This window comes from Caretta caretta, chromosome 4 (assembly GCF_965140235.1).
Source record: "Caretta caretta isolate rCarCar2 chromosome 4, rCarCar1.hap1, whole genome shotgun sequence".
Taxonomy (NCBI): domain Eukaryota; kingdom Metazoa; phylum Chordata; order Testudines; family Cheloniidae; genus Caretta; species Caretta caretta.
Genome location: NC_134209.1, coordinates 68,291,379 through 68,311,472, shown reverse-complemented (window position 1 = coordinate 68,311,472; position 20,094 = coordinate 68,291,379). Strand labels below are relative to the sequence as shown.

Genomic DNA, 20,094 nt, shown 5'->3' with positions numbered 1-20,094 from the left:
AAAGCACCAGTTCAATATTGTGATTAATCTGCCTTTTATTTTTGTTTTAATCCTTTTTTCTCTGAAAGCCAAGAAAAATCTCTCTACTTGCCTGAATTTAAGAACAATTCACAAAAAAAGTCAATGTAAAGTTAAAGTAATATTTTTATTACTGTTTTCAACAATTAAGTTTGGGGCACAGTCTGACCTTGGCACTGAAATACATTTAACATCAGTAAAACTTTTTTTAAAGAGAAATTTTTACATATAGTTAAATAATTTTTTTCACTTGGTGACAACATTCAGGCAAACAAAAAGAATAAGAAAAGAATTACTATACATTTATTTGAAAATGTACCTTGCGTTTCGTTTGGATGATGGAAAGTCCGATCGCTTCGTTGTGTGACTTTTTAAAAATTCACATGGGAAGATAAAAAGGGGAAGGGGAGTCTCTTCTCGTGCAACGAGGTGATCGTTTTGGTTTTGTAAATGTCTGAGAGTTTTTAAATGCTTAACTGCAGGTGGGGTTTTGGGTGTTTGTGTCGCCGCCTCTTTTGCTGTAGCTGCTTTGTTTAAATAAAAGTTTTTAAATGGGTTTATCACTGTGTTGTTAACCCTATAGTTTGTCCAGGCTTTTAGGATTAGTGAGAATCTCCCTGGCTAGCCTCCAGGTCTGTTTGGCAGCGCTTTCCAGGGCTGAGTGCGGTTTGCCCTGAAAGAGGTCTAGGTTGGGCAGGAAGTAGTGGGGGCAGCGCCGACACTGCAGGCAGGAGATGAGCTGCAGCAGGATCCCATTCAGCCGGTCCCCCAGGCACGCCTCGTCCCAGTCGGTCTCCCGGGGGTGTTTCTCGCACTCGTACAGCAGCAGCGTCTTCATGTGGTAGTTGTTAAGCGGCTGGCCGGGCAGCTCCAGGTGCCGGTCCCGGAGGGTCTTCAGCACCGAGAGGCACTTGTTTCTGCAGCCGCCCATCAGCAACCGGTTCTCGGCCTCGCCGAACTGCAGCACCCAGGCGTCGCTCTCGGCGGAGCTCTGCTTGCCGGTCAGCGAGTAGCACTCCTTGGAGAGCAGGTTGAAGCCTTCCGCCTTCACCTCGGCCACCCTGTTGGGGCCGGGCCAGGGGATGTGGGGCATGGGCCACTGCGCAGCGCTGCGTGGCCAGATCCCAGTGCACTTGAAGGCGGGCGTGATTTGCACCACGTAGCGCTCCCGGATGCGGAGCTTCACCTCGCTGGTGTCCGCGATCATCTTCACCACGTCCCGGTAGCTGCACTTGTCCACGGCTTGGGCCACCAGGGTCTGGAAGCGGGAGCGGATCTTGCGGGCCGACAGGTAGCCCGAGGCGGTGATGAACTCCACCCAGAGCGACATGCTGCGCTTGCGGCCGTCGCTCAGCTTGAGCACCGCGCAGCCGGGCAGGGAGCCATCGTCCACGAAGTTGAAGACGCCCATCTGGTTGAGGTAGAGCACCACCTCGAACTCGGTGGGCGAGATCACCTCCAGCCCCTCGTAGCGGGCATCGATCTCGCTCAGCGAGCTGATGAAGCGGGGCTCCTGCACTTCCACCTCCTTCAGCACGTCCGACACCACCTTGCATACCTCCCGGATGGTCTTGGCGATGGCCGCCTTGCGGGCCTGGCAGCGCTCCGTGTAGTATTTGTTGAGCTGGTACACCAGCTTGGCCTGGGCGGCGATCATGTTGGGGCACAGGTCCGGGCTATAGACCGGGCTCTCGCAGTACGTTGAGGGATCCAATGCTTTAGCGGTGACTGCAGCTTTGCACAGGGCACCCGCCAAGTTGCAGCCCGCCGCCACACGCACGCACTCCGCCCCTCCGCCCCAAACACAAGGAAAGAAAATAGCGGATGATGGTGATTTTTAAAAAACAAGAACCATGCAACTGTCAGCCGATGGGAATGGGGCTATACAGGTGACGGAGGGAAAACCTCTGAAGTGCAAAGTTTGATGTGCCGCCTTTTCGGTGTGCGGGGGGGGGGGGTGCGGTAGGTTGTTTGCAGCCTCTGCGCGCAGCCACCCACCCTCCCACACGCAAATGGTTCAACAGTTCATTTAAAAACTTCTCTCCGGGACTCGCAGCGGGTCTCCACAGCACAGCCGAGCAGTGGCGAAGTTGAAAACCGCACGCAATAAAAGAAGAATGCGAGAAATGCCAAGAGCGGAAGAGGGAAAACTCTCTCAGACCATGGCACCACCAGAGATGTGCATGAGTTTGGCTGCTTCTCTCGCCGACTGTCAAGGGATGTTGTTGATTTCCTTCTTCCTGCTGGAGGCGTTGACTGAACCCCGTTCTGGCTTTCTCTGTCTTCAGGCGTAGACTGCTGCCATTGGTCTGTGATCATTCATTCCTGTTCTTTAGTTTATATATATATATATATATTTCTTTGCATAGACTGTCTGAGCAGGGAGGGGTGCCCAGGACTACTTCTCCTCCCCCAGCCCCCAACCCTTGAAATTGCACGCAGAGACCCTCACTTTCTGCGCCTCTCGTTCTCGGGATGTGTGTGTGTGCGTGTGTGTCTGGCTTTGCAGGAGTGTTGTTTAGTTTATGAATGGTCCCAGGGCCCTGCCGAAGGGGTGGAGTTCCAGATCCTACAATCGCCTTCTGAGCTGTCAGAGGGGCAGCCAATCACCGAGGCAGGCTATGTGCATGTTGGATGCCGGGCAGCCGCTGCTACTGCATATGGGGATGTGGGAGGGAAGAAGAGATATTAAGGAACATGCAGAGAGAGGCGCGCACAAACAAACACTCACAGCCGCCTCCCCATCAATAGAAGGATAGAGGAAAAAGAGTATGGTCTATGAGAATTACTCGGTGTTGGAGTTGGCGGGAATTAAATACTGGGGGGAGAGTGGCATTGAATCGGAAAGGTGTGCAGTCTGTGTATGCATCCTACCGTCGTGCAAGAAAAAGACGCAACGAACTGCCTATGAGCTGAATCACTTTTACTTGGAAGCCTGATGGGGGAAAATTAACTGTGCTTTTTCCACCCGGTTGTTGTAAGGAGAAGTAGCAGTAATGCTAGTGGAAGGGGCGAGGGCTACTTGTGGTACTTTGCTGCAAACATAAATCTTCTTCCACTAACGCTGGTCTGCAGCAGTGAAAGTGAGACTGTCATTGGAACAGAATAGTACACCTTGTTTTACTACTCTTCGTCAGATTAATTTAGATAAATCTTGTGCAGTAAAGCTCTGTCCCCTTTCTAAATAGCAGCATTGAACTATCTGAAATTGAAGCTAACTATATTTTTGCCAAAGTTTGTATTTTGTCCAAGTCAAATATGCATAAAATTATAGTTACGCAGTTATGTATATGCAGTTTATTGTATATTAGAGTACAGAAACAACGCCAACTAATATCAATATTAATCAATAGAGAAGTAGCTAAAATAAAATATTTCTATTACTTTAATCTTATTTTTGAAGTACAATAATTCTGTTTAATATTGTGTGTTGTTTGGGTGATATTTAGGTATGTTTCTTAACGAACTCCTACATCCTACTTAGTACTGTACAAGTCAAGTTCTCTTACACTACTGAGCTGCTTATAATATTTTTAGCAGGCAACACTTTACATTGAACCTATAAATAATCGGCACGCAAATCGAGTCTTTGCCTTGAACTTGAACGTTTGTTATGTGAGAAGAGTAGATTCTGTTTATCTCGAGCCGTTTCTCAAATATTGTAAAGGTTACGTCAAAATTCGTTGTCTTATTCTTGCTATATTTCTAGAAGCCTAGATAGATTATATATATTGAACCTGGTCACTTAGGATTCTCAATTTAAAATTTCTTAAAAGTGGAATGTTGTCGTTCTTTGGTTCTTTTGGTTTATCTGTTTCTTTGTTAGAATACAGAGACTGAGATTTAATAAAATAAAATATCACCCTTCTGTTTTTCGTGGGTATTTAAATTAAGAACATGGCTGTGAGCGGTAACAAACCTGTTGTATAAAATATGTAAAATGTGCCCTGCTCTGGTACTGGTTGCAACCTCTTCTCCCGGGATAAATCATCTTCTTTTTATTGCCCGAAAGCAGCAGTTGTAGGCACCTTCTCCATCATCACCAATTCCACGTATTTCAGGAAGTTTTTGGGTGCGGAATCTCTGTTCTTCCATGATGGCGACTGGATAAACGAGATTCAGGCACAGAGATGCTTTTGGCTATAGGGGAGTTTACCAGGTGCTTCAATCATGTGCACTCCCCCCCCCCCACCCGATCCTCCTCGCACTTGCACGGATTAAAGATTTTTTTGGAGCTGAAACAAACCCAATAAAGGCGTCTAGCAGTGTAACTTGCAGGGGGGAAAGAAGAGTTGGGCGGGTTATAGAAAACAAGTCATAGAACTCGGATGAAGACATTTCTTTGGCGTTTTCAACGACTCCCGGTAGTAGTTGTACATATAAGAAAGTAATTCTCCACTCTGAAGCTTGGGTATTTGACACCAAAGAACCAAATCCACGATCTGGAGTCCGTTGTCCTGATGGAAAATGTAGTTTATTAATAAAAATAATAAAGGACTTTACAAACCAATACATTTTCTCTTTACCTCATCCTGACGTAAGGCATATCGTGTTAATTACCTAGCAGTGAGTAATTGTTGGGCAGGGGCGGGGAGTGGGGTGGTGAGAGGGAAGAGCACGTTGCTTTGTTTCTCAGTTTACCCTGTAGCTTTTTTTTAGTAGTGGGGTGAATTTTAGAAGACCCTATACACAGTTCGGCCGCACCCCTGTGGGCTTCTGCTCCTATTCCTAATAAATGAAAGGAGTGTTAAGAAATCCATTTAACAAACAAATGTCTTTCCTGAGCAGTCTGTCGATTTCTCAGTTATCGCAGCGGGTTTTCCAGTAGCCGGTTCCCGTGTCACTTTTCCGCCCCACTCCGTCGCATAGTTTTGCACCCCGATTCCATACGCTTTGGCTGCTTGGGTAGGCGCCTCAGAATTCCAGCCCTGACCTCGTGCGGGGACTGTGTAGCCCAGAAATTAATGTTTCATGTGTCGAGTGTGCGGGAGAAGCGACCATGCGATCAGAGCGCCCCGGGGTTGGGGGAGGGAAAAGCACTCCTAGATTTTAAGGTTAAAAGAAGCCAGCGATTCCCTCCCTCCCCGCACTTACTTTTTAAGGTGACTGATGATAAAAGGTTACTCGTGTTTTGATTTAAAAACAATTCATTACCAATTTCCCTGTCTGGGGTCGAAGCTCTAGTAAATAATAAATCAGTTAAACAAAAGCCGACTTTAATTTATTGCTCTAGCACTAATTAGAAACATCATTTGAGCAATAAACTTAAACACTTCCAGCAAATAATGCATGTGAAATCCCTTTCTCCTGTGTCTTTGCGTTTGCGGCCGCATTGCATTAAGAGCAGCTTTATCTGTGGCAGGTTTCAGAGCAGCAGCCCTGTTAGTCTGTACCCGCAAAAAGAAAAGGAGGACTTGTGGCACCTTAGAGACTAACAAATTTATTTGAGCATTTATTTGTTAGTCTTTAAGGTGCCACAAGTACTCCTTTTCTTTTATCTGTGGCGGAATTTGCTCTTCCCGGGAATGAATAATTGAAGGGGGAAACAGTATTCGAGGAGGCTGTAATTGAAGAGCCCTTGTCACCTCTGCTTTTATGTATGTTAGTATAGAAGTCCATCAGCAGCTCCTTGATGATGTATAAAACGAAGTGGCAGCCCCTTGAAGAGCAGGAGATACACTCGGTCCTTTTAATAGAATACAGTATGTGCCTGAGAGAGAAACTCTCAAGGCTAAAAGCCACTTGAAGTCTTCAGACGGATTGATCTGTATTCTCTCGTTATAATCCGTCTCATCATACTTGAGTTAATGAGGCAGGGGAGGAGGGTGATCTGATGGTCCTTGACAAATTCATTAGGGAGGCTGCGGGACATTTTATTTGATTGTTAAACATCGTGTTTGTTTGGTTTAGGCAGTGCCAACATCAGCATGCTGCTGCCTGGAGCAATAGTGTTTGGCTAGCAGGAGCTTCTGTGAAGGATATTGGAAAGAGGACTTTGGTTGGGGAACACACGGTCTTTTCTTTGCTCTCCCTCCCCGTAAACATGTAAATGGTATATACAGTTTTAACATCTTTAATAACCATGACAATGTTACAATGTGCTTAAATTTAAAAACAAACAAAACCTTTGTGTATTTAAATATATTTGTCTAAAAGTATTGTGTGGGAGGATATGTATGATTTACAAATGTGAAGTTATTTTTTATAGAGCAGAAGAAAATGAGGGGAAAATCATTCTTACAGTAGAGAAAAATAACTAGATTGCAAAATTGTTAACCTGTCCAACTTTATATTAGATTATAATTTAATGTGCTTGTTTTTGTTTGACTAGTCAACTTATTAAAATAGCATAGCTTACATATTTCAAAAGGCTTTCTATTCCTAAACAATTTATTTAAAAGTTTACTTAATACAAACTAATGTATTAAGTTAAAACTAATGGAGTATTTAATTTTAAGTGAATACATTGACATGGGACTATGAAACTGTTTCTGACGTAAAAAACAAAAAGAGTCAGAAACAGGTGCTCACAAGAGGGATCAAAAGTATGTGTTTTGTGTGTGGAGTGTGAACATATATATATATACACACACACACGTAAGTCTCATTCTAGACTAACTGGTATTTCACTAGATGATGCTTTGTGAATATATTCCAGTTCTTTAATAAGTAATGGCTTTGGATTTCCTGTCCATCCTTTGGTTTAAAGAAACCAGTTCTGGGAAAAATACAGTAATTGACTTGTTCACAGAATTTAATTTTCTGATCATTTTATATTTTGCTGAAGATCTGGCTCCAAACATTCTCTGCTTAAAGTGCTTCGCAGAAGAACTCTGTGCTTCCATTTATAGAAGAACAGTATGGGAAAAGAACTAATGCCCTTTGCCTGTCATTTTCATACATTCCTGCACTGCTGATGGAGCTTGAACTGCTGCAGGGAATGTATGGATTTAAAAAGAAATGATTCAGTAGTGCATATTGTGTTTCTCAACAGCAAAACCAAGCTAATGGTTATAGTAAATACTTCTGTGGGTCTGACAGTTATAATCCTGTTTACATTCTAGAGAATACAGTGTGCATCTCCCCTTTAAAATTGTGGATTGGTTTCATTATCTGCTGATCTTTTGTAAGGATGTGTTTACTAAGTTAACTATAATGCACTCTTTATGTGGAAGAACAAAATATGTTTGTTTACTGCAGATATCATGTATGTATCTCATCAACCTTTAACGAACATATATAAATCTTGTTTTGTAAACAGATTGGATGATATGCTAGTTAAATAATGTATAAATGGCTATAAAACCTTAATTAGGTTACACTTGTGGATGATGTGGCTCCCAAATATTTTTAAAGTAAATTTTGAGTATATGTTCTTACCTGTCAAATCTTAAAATATAAGCAGGATGCTTTACATAATCTGGTGTTCATCAAATAATCATACATTGAGTTATACCTCTAATAGTTCCCAATAACTTCTGCCTACTTTAAATGTGTAAACCTATTGTTAAATGTAGATTATTACTTCTGATGAGTAGTAGTAGTGATTTTTTTTTTAGCTTTAAAAGATTGTTTTAGCTACTAAGTTCTTCTTAGCCACCTAAACCAAAGTTTAAACCAATCAGGTAAAATCAAAAGTTTGGTTGCCAGATGTCAAACAAATATACTATAGAATAACATTTCTAATACTTTGATAACATTTTATTCTTGTTAGAACATCCTGTGGGCCTTATTTTTTTTGGATGTGTGGGTGTGTGTGCACACGTATCTGATTGGATTAACCATATTTAGAGTTTTGGCTGTTTTCTTAAAATAACTGATTAATCATAATGTCCATTTATGTATAGAAGTATGAGAGCATGGATAATGCCAAGATTTTGTCAACTTGAACTAGAATTGTATGTAATTAAAATTAGTTGTAAAAAGATTACTGAAGTAAATGGTGTATAGAAATATTCTAGGTCACGGTTCTTAAAATGCCATTAAATGAAAACGAATCCTTTAAAATAATTCAATATGGAAGTAACTTATGGGTTTTCTGAGTAAAATGGGGATGGCAGAAGCAGAATGTTGTTTCAACTAGAGTGTATTTTGGCTTGGCTTTCCTCATTATCAATTTGTGTACGATGGTGATTGCATCCATTATCTTCGATGCATACAGAAATGTACATATGTATGTGCAGATGCTCACACCCACAGACAGTAGCCCAGCTTGGTTTATGGTTGGACATTGATTTATTTCTAAGATCAGAACCTTCATGTAGCTGGCTGAGATGCAGCATTCTTTACTTCTGAATCAACTTAGAATTCTGAATCTAAAGCTTTAACTATTTGTCAGCTTCAATTTCCAGATCCTTTTAAAGTAAAAGCTTCTAATTTATGTACATATGTTGAACATTTTGAAAATATTGGGTCAATTAATACAGATAGCATGAAGTACTTTCCTCCCAAACTACTACACAGACTAAAGCTATTCTTGTGATTAAAATAATGAAATAATTTTCCATAATGTAGTTTATATGAGACAGATTTAGGGGGCCCAATTCTTCCCTGTAATACCATTGCCCATTTGTGTTGTGTGCTTAAAATGTACTGTTTTTCACTATTCAACAAGCTATTTTTTATGATGTCGTAAATCAGCATACAATATAGAAAATATACAACTTTGACTAAAAATTCTATTTCTTTATAAGCTAGCTTCTGGCTTGAGCAGTCTAACAACTAAAATACTACAAAAGCAAAACAAAACAATCCTATTCAGATATTACATAGTTTAAATGTTAGAAAGTGAAAAGTTATTTTAGTTTTTGCTTATTTGACCTCAAAATATTGACTTCCCTGCCCTCCCAAAGAATTATTTTCATATAAAATATTGCTATTTGTAAAATCATCAAATTGTTTTTGTTTCATGCTACTTCTAATGAGAGCATTAAATTGTAGCACTTCCTGTTGAGATACATATTTTGTTTCAAAATAACTGGAGTGTGATAATACAGAGATTGCTCTCTTTTTAACTTTATGAATGATATAAAATTGATATGCAGTGTTATGTGCCATTTCTTATAGCGGGGGAAAGGGAAACTATATTGGCTCAAATAATGTATAAAAGCCATCTGCATAGCCTAATTGAAATAATATTTTGTGATCTAAAGGATGAAAACTTTTCCTTTTATTTAACCATCTGAAGTAAAACTAGGATGTAAAACAGCTGTCTTGGCCTATTGATATCAAGGTTCTGCCCGTCTGTTTCTTTTCTGCATTTTTCCCTTCTATCTTCCTTTATTATCTTTGGATCCTAAGGAGCCTTTCTTATTTTCTAACTGGTTTTGTCTGCAGCAAAGGGCTGGGTTGGTGGGTTTAAATCGGCTCTGGATAGAGTGAAAAATCTTTGATCTATGGCTATGACTGCTTTCAAATGATTTGCTTGCTGGGACTGGACACTGTCCATGCCCTTTCACTTCACTATCAGATAGGCACACAAAAAGGACTTGACATGCTACCAGATGCATAGTTAATCATCACATTAAGTCTCTAAAGGGATCCATCCAGACACAATTAGGTCGACCATTTTTAACTAGTGTTTGCTCTGTAGTTCGTTTGGAATGCAGTATTAATTGTAACTGCTTATTTAACTGTATTTAACAGAACTGTGTACATAGTTGCAAAGAGCAGTGCTTTTCTTTGCTTTGTTATGTATTAGAACCATTGAGAGATATTAAGCTTTAAAATATTCATGCATTAAAATTATGTAGTAGTTTGGAGGTTATGGACTTCAGCTGCTTTCCTTTTTATTATAAATTAACCTGAATAAATCTTATATGCTCTAACCTACATCCAGTGACTGACCTGTATTAAGATCAGAAGAAAATTTACAAAAGTATTTGACTGTTACCAGCTAGATCTTAACTTTGGAAAGCCAAACAGTCAGCAGGATTAGTAACATTTATTTAAATAAGGAATCGTTTCAACTTGTGGTGTTGAATATTTTATTGGGGGAGAAAAAGAGGGATGCAGAAATTACAGGGCTTAGAAGCAGCAAGTATGTTATTTCTTGCAATCTTAGTGTAGATCTTGGAGATTTTCAGTTTCATTTTTACACTATAAGGTGTTAGTCATAGCTATTCAGCAGAGTGCATCTGTAAGTTTTAGAATTCACAGGAGTTAAAATAAAAGCAGCTTGCAGAACTGACTCATCCTTTTGTTGTATGAAGACGTTCCAGTGTTCTACTTCCATAAATGGACCCTAACATACATATATGGCCTTTCTGTGGCCTATTGGTGTTTATATAAAGATGGGTAGTATCAGTGGAAGGAATAATTGAGAATGAACACACCATGGCCACCACATGAAAACTGATAGTAATCAGGGAATACCTAAGAGAAAATGTTTACAAATATTCTCATTTGCTTTTAATCAATTGTTTTAGCAGGCATTCGGGTATTAACATTTTTCTAATTTACATACAAGCAATTATTAAAGGCACTTAATGTAACTTTACAGGAAATAGTTCAGATCTTCATTTCAGATCTAAGATTACATAATTTTTATTTCTCTGCTTCATATTTAATATTCTTTGAAGGAAAAGAAAATGTATTGAAATGTAACCTCTATCCTGTGTTATAGTCACATTGGTATGAGTAAAAATTACTCAACCATGACAATAAAAGAGCTCATTGGGGATTTTAAAATTATATATGCATATATACTCATGTGTGTAAGTAAAATGTATAGGTGCATATACATATATAATTAAGAAAAACAAAAACCTAGAGTTTTTCACTGTTGTGGTTGGATAATTTACTCATATGTCATTTATGTGGAAGATCATCATTAGTGGCATTTGAGTATCAATGTGACTATCCAAGGAATTGTTTAAATGCACTTTGTGGATTTCCGAAGTGCTAACTTGAAAGAAAGTGGGACTTGAACTGCATGGTCATTTGTGAATTTATGTTTTATCTCACTTCACTTGAAAATTTATGAGGAGGGTGACTTAGGGGTGCTTGAGTTGTGTGTTCCAGGGCTTGCCCCTACTGATAACACCCTTGTTGGCGTGAAAGTGTAATGCAAATTATGACAGTTACAACCTTCTGTTTTGTTTAACCTGTCAGTGGATTTCCTGGATCAGTGCTGAGGGCAGTGGTGTGTTCAGCTAGTCCATATTCACCTAAACTTAAAAGGTCAGGTTTCTACAGGCAAGCCTAGTCAAAGCCTAATTGATGAGGAGGGCAGGGAGACAGAATTTACTGTTCTGTTGGCTAGTTTCATATCGTTAGGTTGTCCTGAAAGCATCAGGCAGTCACAGCCCCTTTCATGTAAGTGCTGACCCTAGACAGGAGCTGACAATCAAAGGAGGCAGCCACAGGAACCAGTGCAAGTAGGCTATTGATTTTTCAGTTAGGTCTAAGTAGTTTGTAGTATGGGTAATGGGTGACAGAGGCAGGTATGTCATTATCAATGAGCTCCAGAACAGTAGCGACAACCCTCCCTCATATTTCCTTCAGCACTGACAGTATGCATCCAGAGGTGGTCAATAAATCGCCCAACCTTTTACTGACAAGTGACTTGGAGGTGGGAGTCAAAGAGCTAAACTTCTGTATTTGAACTTGATATGGATGCTGGGAAAAGATCTCAACATTTGCACCTATGGCTTGTTAAGCTAAGCTCTGTGGAGAACACGCAGGACGAAACTGGTGGCAAATTTATAGACGTGTGTGTGGGGGGGAATCAAATATAGCATTATTTTATGTTTTAGAAAATTTCAGTGTGTTTCTTTAAATCAAGGAGAATAGCTTAAAAGGGTCAGCGCCTAGATAAACACAGTCTGCAAAGACAGTTAGGTTAGGTTACCATGGTATGGTTTTGTTTTTGCTCTGCGTTTAATCAAGGTATACTGCCATAGCAGTACAGCAATCATAGATTGCAATTCATAATCCACTTTTAATTCCTATTTTCCTTTTCTTACATTTCATATGTGGAGACTATTTAAAGAGATTTAAACTTGCTTGTAAATCTGAACTGCTAGCAGTAACAGCACTTTCTGTTCTGAGCAGCATTGCTGTTCTGGTTCATTATTGTATACTACACAAGCAAGTGGAGGGAAGCTTTACTGTTTGAATTTTGATGGTTATAGTTTCTGAGTTTACTAAAAATTGAAGTGTATTTTAGGTTTACACTTAATTAAGATAGAGTAAATATATTCTGAAAGACATTTGGATAACTGTGTACTTGTAATAAAAGGTTTATTTTTTTAATGTTTGTAGAAGAAAATCAGATAACCCTTTGATGAAATTGAACATCTTAATTTAATAGTATGTAATTCTCTAATATTGTTGCTTTACTTGAGGGATGTAAATTATCCTGCTTGCTTTCAGAAGTTGGAATTCAGTCAGGTTGTATGCTGTGCACAGATGTTAACGAAATAGCATATGCTTATAATTAAAAAAATCTTTAAACAAACTGAAATAAAACAGAAGAGTAAATGTTTTGAAAATCTTACTTAAAATAACTCATTGCTGTGGTGTCTTATTCAACAATGTTTGTAATGTTACACAAAGCAGAAGTCTAAGACTCTGTATATTGCATAGCTGCTGAGTATCAAATATGAAACTTTTTCATTTGTGTGCAGTTGCTAAAATTATTTTCTTTGGCTTTTAACTACAAAAAGCAATATTGACATAGATTGAAGAAATGAAGGTAGAAATTTTCAGAGTTATGAAATTATTTTTTTAAGAGTAGACACTGCAAATCTTTGTAAACACATATTTGTGACTAATAGTGTTGCTTAACAAAGCTTTTGAAGATGCAGAATGTTCACCATCTTCAAGGGGGAAAATTTCTTCAGTTGGTTGGAATTACTCAATGAGAAGATACATTTGTTGTTTGAGGCCTGATTCAGGTATTCCATATGTAATTTTCCTTTTGTCAGCAACTACTCATTCACTATATCTTTGTAGTTTTCTTCTGTTAAACTAGGTGAAAAGTGCAGCTGAATAATATTAATCTTTTTATCTTTTGTTATGAACAGGTACAGCATCTTTTGCTGCATTTGCAGCTTTTTGCTGGCATGCTATGTAATTGCAGAAATGTAAAAAAGAGCTGCAGAAAGGCAACAAATTAAATTTTCATGAAAGAAAACTCTAATCAGCAGTGACAGTGTAAGAGAAAGATGATTGCCATTTGGTCATTGTGTAGAGACACTTAGATTTGGTGTCAGTGCTCCTGTTAATGATGACTAATGTCTTTCTTGGAGCAAACGCATGCTCAAGCATACTGCTACAGTCCAGAGAAGGATCTGAAGGATAGGTACTAGTAAGTAAAAAGGTTGTGCATCCTAAAACAAAGGCTGTCAAACTGAATTACCCAAGTCTTCTAGTAGAAAAGAGAAAGAGCTTTCCTAATGCCACATAACCACAGTTTTTAAAACTGTCCACTGTTGAAAAAAGGTGATCTAGGAAAAGAAAAATAAAAACTGTATGTTTACATAAGTGCTCTCTAGTCAACTGCTTTAATTAAAATATATACGGATAATGCTGATACATAAGTACACTAATCAGAAGTAAAATGCAGTAAAAAGTCATGTTTTATTCTCATGTTAATAAACTAAATATAAATATAAAAATGCGGTAAACCTGCAGCAATTTTCTTTTCAAATCATCATGCTATATTCTGAATAAATCCTTTGTAATCAAATGCAGAATGTCTGAAAAGACCTTTGCAAATTTTGAGGCTTTGGCTGTTAAATATATTGGCAAAAAAGAGGTGGCATATGTCATTTTTTTAAAGCTTTTCCCAGAGTGAGACCTTTCAGAAGGGCATTTGCAATGCTTGTCATATTTTTTCATATACATCTTATTGGCCTGACACATCTAGAGGACCATGAGAACACAGATGTCATTGCATTCAGACAACACTAATTACTCTGGGATTTTTGCAGCCTCAGTGCCTGCATGCAACCGTTGATTATGACTGTTTATGTGGTCTATCATAGGTACACATTGCACACTCAAATGGTGCCACTGGCCTTTTTGTTTCCTATTGTCACACAATAGGCTATGAAAAACAGCAACAAAAAATTCCTGGGTGTGTCATTTTCCCTTCAGCGTTACACATTTAATGTATGTTTTGGCAAAATATCCTTTGTATTTCATTACATTCTGCTCTTTTGTTTGATAAAATCTATTGGTATATGTTTTCAACCTTCTTGTAGCACTTAGGCTTCCACTTTTCACAAGGTTCTTTTATATAGTACACTTTACATTTTGTAGTAGTCTTTCGTTTGAAATTTGAAACTCTTAGGATCGCTAATTGCCCTAGTTACCTTGAAAAATTACTTATGTCTAAACTTCAAATGGAACTGATAGATTTTTGTGAACTAGTGTCACAGTTCAGATTAAAAAACAACAATCTTACTATCGCTTTATGAAACTTACTGTTAATACTTTGTTAAATTTTCCTTAGCAATGCAATCTTTTCAAAACTTCTTGTTCAGTTACAATTAATGGTGCATGATTCTAACGCAAAGTTCAAATGTTGATTACACCAGGGCCTTAGTTTGTGTGAGTTTATGTATACATTTTGTAAGAAACACAATCTATGTTAATCACAGATTGGAAAATAAAAGCTCTGTTAATGTAACTTCACATGCTGATGAAGCAGAAATAGAAGCAGCTTTATCAAAGATGTATGATGAGATAAAACTGCAGTCTCCGCTGTACAGTTATAGTAATTATGACTAATGAACCGTCCAGTCTGGATGAAATGGCATGCCCACAGGGACTGTGTCCAATCAGTTGTGACTTATGCAAGCTGAACAAAACATTGATGGTGTTCCAGATTGAATATTATAACAGGAAGTGTACTCTTTGTTTGTAACATCAGATTTGTCAGGTTATTTTCATGCAATAACCCGTCAGGAATAACCAGTGTTAGTAAATAATAATGTAGAGAATTAGGATTTTTAAAAATATACATATGGAGTTGCATTTCTTATTCAAGTATATGCAATCTGTGTAAAATGTATTATTGGCAAATGCTTCTAGGGGTCTATCACATAAGCTCGCTCATCTGTGATAAAAATACACATTGTCTTATAAAACCTTTAATATAGTGAAAGCCAAAACCAAACATATAAATAAATAAATAAACCTTATCAATCATATCAAATATCCAGTTAAACACGCTGCAACAATTTATATTTTAACACATTTCCATGAAACTTGGTACTTATGCCACCTCTTGGCTGCATTTTGAAACAACCTGACATTTTGCACATGTAAGAAGACAGGTACTTTATAGCATTAGCACACGAAGAACAATTTCTTACAGCAGAAGGATTGTTAGATAATTTAGATGTCTGAGTGTGGTGCTGAGTAAAGTGGGAATGAAAAGGTATTTGATAATTGATAGGCTTAGCATAGCAATATTTAAACTTTTAATATATTTAAAATCTGCACATTTTTATAAAAGAGAGAACCTGCATAGTTTTTACCTTTCTGAGAAATCAATATCTAGACACGGAGATTCATTCTGTTGGTAAATATTAAAAACTGAAGATGAAATACAGATTGTGTTGAAACTTCCTTGAATCGGTTATGGAGAAATGAAACAGTACAAGAAATGCCACCCTAAAAATAAGCTTGTAATAAGTCATTTAGGCCCAGATGGTATAAACTCCTGTGCATTTGTAACTTTGCTCATGTAAATGAAGTTACGTGTGCAAATGTTTGCAGGATTGGGACCAAAGTTTGCAATAAGTTAGCTACACTAATTTAATATCTCTTATGCACCCTTAAATAATTGAATGAGTAAAAGTTATTTTTAAAAAACCAAGAAACTTTTTGAATCTTAGTGCATTAAAATTAAAACAAAAGTATTTGCTAGAAATTGAACAAAGTTAAATGTAACAATTTGATAGAGTTTTTGGACTGAAATGCTGTTTAAATTTAGAGCAAGCATTTTTTGTATTGAGGAAATGTTGTGGCTCCTTAGCATATTGTGATCTTTCAAACAAAGCTGAAATCATTACAGTGCTCTAGAAGAACAAGTGGATAGGCTTCAAAACTGAACTTACTACATATTTGTTTTTCTTCGATTATATACCTAATTGACAGTTGTGTACTGCCTTTGATGTGTCAACCTGTGCCTTTCCCAAAATTAATATTACATACACTTTTTCAAAAGCAATGCTATTTTGAGTAATGTTCCATAGTAAGAATGTAAAAGCTACCCCCTTTTTTTCCTGTGTATTTAAGTTTTTTTTATGAAAGTGAGCAAATCACAGACTAACTCCTCCATTTTTTGCACATCACATTGGTTCTAAACAGGCCTTCAAGTGCTGTTGGATACAAGATTGGTGTCAAATAGCTCTTACATCAAGAATTTCTCTTTAGTTAATCCAACCTCTTTAGGACATCTTGATTCATCAATAAACTGTCATTTTGGAAAGCTTAGTATAGAAATCCTCAAAACTGCACAATTATTAGTTTAAATTATTTCTATTGTTTGTATACAGAAGTCCCATTCAGGATTAAGGCTCCTCTGCAAACATATAAGACGTGATTTCTGTCTAAGATCTTAAAATATTCCATTTTTGGTTTGCGGATTGGAATATGAGACTTTAGTATGAGAGACTTCACTGTTAAAATTCATTGTAGATTGCTTCCCTGGATAGACTGCAGTACCTTGACTCCAGATACATAAATAACCATTTAATGATATCCTCTAGAAAGAATAAGATGAATAGTAATTTATTTTAATAATTTCATAGTCAGTGTTTCAGACCTATTAGAGATTATGGCTTCAGTCTGTTTCTTTTCTTTTTCCTTTTCCTTACTGTCTTACACTAACATAGGGTGAAATCTTGGCCCCTTGAAATCAATGGGACTTTTGCCATTGACTTCAATAAGACCATGTTTGTATAGGAGTTAGGATGAAATTCAATAAGGACAAATGCATAGTACTCCACTAAGGAAGGAAATATCAGCTGCACACATACAAAATCGGAAATGACTGCCTAGGAAGGAGTACTGCGGAAAGGGATCTGGGGGTCATAGTGGACCACAAGCTAAATATGAGTCAACAGTGTAACACTGTTACCAAAAAAGCACACGTCATTCTGGGGTGTATTAGCAGGAGAGTTGTAAGCAAGACACAAAAAGTATTCTTCCTCTCTACTCCTCGCTGATTAGGCTCAACTGGAGTATTTTATCCATTCTGGGCTCCACATTTCAGGAAAGATGTGGACAAATTGGAGAAAGTCGAGAGAAGAGCAACAAAACTGATTAAAGGTCTAGAAAACATGACCTGTTAAGGAAGATTGAAAAAAATTGGGTTTGTTTAGTCTGGAAAAGAGAAGACTGAGAGGGAACATAAGTTTTCAAGTACATAAAAGGTTGTTACAAGGCAGAGGGAGAAAAAATATTGTTCTTAACCTCTGAGGATAGGACAAAAAGCAGTGGGCTTAAATTGCAACAAGGGAGGTTTAGGTTGGAGATTAGGAAAAACTACCTAACTGTCAGGGTGGTTATGCACTGGAATAAATTGCCTAGGGAGGTTGTGGAATCGCCATCATTGGAGATTTTTAAGGGCAGCTTAGACCAACACCTGTCAGGGATGATCTAAATAATACCTAGTCTTGCCATGAGTGCAGGGGACTGGACTAGATGACCTCTCAAGGTCCCTTCCAGTTCTATGATTCTATGATTTCACCCATAATGAATTATTTCAATAGCACTCAATTAAGAATTAATAGACTGGAATGTGTTATGTATGTTATATTACTCTACCAACATAGGAGGCTGTATTAATAGTAATAATAAAATTATTTTAGCTTTTTATTTGGGTAGTCTCTAGTGGTCAACTAGGACAGGGCCCCATTTATGATAGGTGCTATATAAATATACAGAAAATGAGTCCTTCCTCCAGAGAGTTTATCATCTAAAAGTATTGTATTTGGCAAATATTTTTAAGAATTTTGCATCTGCCTGATTCTGTGCTTATTATGTACATCAAGATAAAAATGATAACTTTTAGGTTGTTTTTCAAAGCACTCAGCATTGGCCTAATTCTGTTCCTAGTGAAGTCAATAGTGTAACTCCCATTAATTCCAGGCCAGTATAGATCACTTTTTTAAAATCCCTCCCCTTAAAGTACAGTTCTACTCTCTAAGGTGATTTTGTAAAAATGTCATTGTGGAGTTCCATGTTGAGCTTTCATTTCTCCCAGATCAAATATGTTCAGTTTTGTAAGGCAAACATTTTTTTTCCCGAATTGCCTGACCTGGAAGTTCCACTTGGTATCTGGAAGTCAATCTGTTTTTTTTTTCCCTTACATCTCAACACTACTAACAAAGACTTTGCAGGCCCACTTGTGCCCTAGGTTAAACCTGGACAGTCACATTGTCTTCAGATTATGCCATCAATTACACCTGTAATACCCTTATCCCTTTAGTGGTTAGTACACAAGGCTGGATTTAGGGGCAGGCGACTGCCTGTGGTGCTGGGCTTGGGGGGGTGGTAGGCTTGAAGATTTACAGATCCTAGCATGCAAATTTAAATCACAGGGATAAATCATGCATGCAAACCATACATCCAAGCCATAAAATGGGCTACAAATAAAAAACAAGGTGTTAAAAAGTTTAACAAATGGATGGGGGAGAAGGACAGCTGAAGGCGCTCCTTACCTGTTGATTCACAAGGATGTATATCTTTTATCTGTATTGTCTTTGCAGTAGTAAAAAGTAGCAAATTCTACTCCCGTTACTATGGTGAGCAGATCAGACACTGAATACACCCAGGAAGAAATAACTTTTTACATTTTATAGTCACTTTTCAGAGTGGAGCTGGATTTTCTGTAATAATCCTTTCTCTGGTTGTCCTAGTGTGAGTGTCTCCTCATCTTTCTTTTTGACTTTTAGATTGTAAATTCATAGGGACCCAGATTGTCTTCATTTTATTCCTTGTACCGACCTGAACCCTGTGTTGGTACATAAAAAGTAAAATACCACAGGGACTAACAGGTATTCAGTAGGTGTGTACATTTTATTTAATAAATAAAACAAAAGCAGGTAGTGCCAAAGAACAGGAGTTTAACTTTTTATGTCATAATGTTGAAAATTAAGCAATTTGTACATATTGTTATATATATAAACTTTTTGCACTTCTGAGTGGGAGACTTCTATTTACCTTTCTCTATGTGAAGGCGGCTTACACCTCCTTTATGCATGTTTACAACTATACAATTCTTTGAAATAGCAGGAAGTTCTTAGAGTGGGCCATATTCAGTACTTAGTACCAGAGGATTGTCAGTTGACTTTTAATTTGTGGAATTTGGAAATGAGGAAAAATAATATCAGGGGGCAGCAAACCCCAGAGATTGGCCTGGTGCTCTACTTCTTTACATAAATAGACCATTTGCTGACTGACAGACTTACTGGGGTCTGTTCAGTTACTTTGGATTACATCCCCAGTGTGGCCTTTGATATAGTGGGCAACTGTGCTGTTATGAGATTTTAAACTGAGTTGAATATATTTCACTGTTTGCTGTTCCTTTGCTACTTGTTTGCTTCTCTCCTAATGAAAGACAAATTCCTAGACTTTTTTTTTTATCCAAATGTATAATAATCCCAGAACTGAGAGGAGATACTGCCTTGGGAACTGGTTTAAAGGAGCACTTTTCTAAAGACGAACCCAGTTGCCAGGCCTCCACTTTCTAGCAGTGCATCAGCTTAAGAGTTTTCTCATTGATCAGAGTACTGCTTTCTCAGTGACAATTTCCTTTCTCTTATCTAGCTCATTCATGACAAAAGATTAGTTATCTGGCTGGAGGCCTCTTTCACTGAGATTTATTATAAAGTAAGTAATATGGAATTTCTTGGCTTCCCCATCCTGTGCTAGGATTGGTCTTTGTTCTGTTTCAGTCTGATTTGGTGTTCCCTCATTGGGACTCAACCTTGAATCATGATTTCTCTTTGAGCTGCTCTCTCTCTGTCACTTGTGGGCTAAAGAAAGTATGTCAGCCTTTGGTTAGGATTGCTCCCAGTTTACAATATCAGATAACTTAGTTTTTTTGCCTTC

General features: G+C 38.0%; 2 protein-coding genes across 11 annotated transcripts in view; one reads left to right on the top strand and one right to left on the bottom strand.

Annotated features, from left to right (window-relative positions):
* The window catches only part of MAB21L2 (mab-21 like 2), a 37,390-nt gene extending 34,879 nt beyond the window's left edge, over window positions 1–2,511 (bottom strand). For 2 of the 3 annotated variants that reach the window (XR_012668105.1, XR_012668104.1), the window contains exon 1: window positions 338–2,511. Coding sequence is in view for 1 of the 3 variants with exons in the window: in XM_048847392.2 (XP_048703349.1) it covers window positions 596–1,675 (1,080 nt within the window). In the remaining 2 variants the exon portion in view is untranslated. Of the gene's footprint in view, window positions 1–126 lie in introns of those variants that run through there. The other variant, XM_048847392.2, reaches the window with a different exon arrangement.
* Window positions 1–20,094, top strand: part of LRBA (LPS responsive beige-like anchor protein) — a 558,473-nt gene that overhangs the window by 306,653 nt on the left and 231,726 nt on the right. The gene's annotated exons all lie outside the window — the stretch shown is intronic.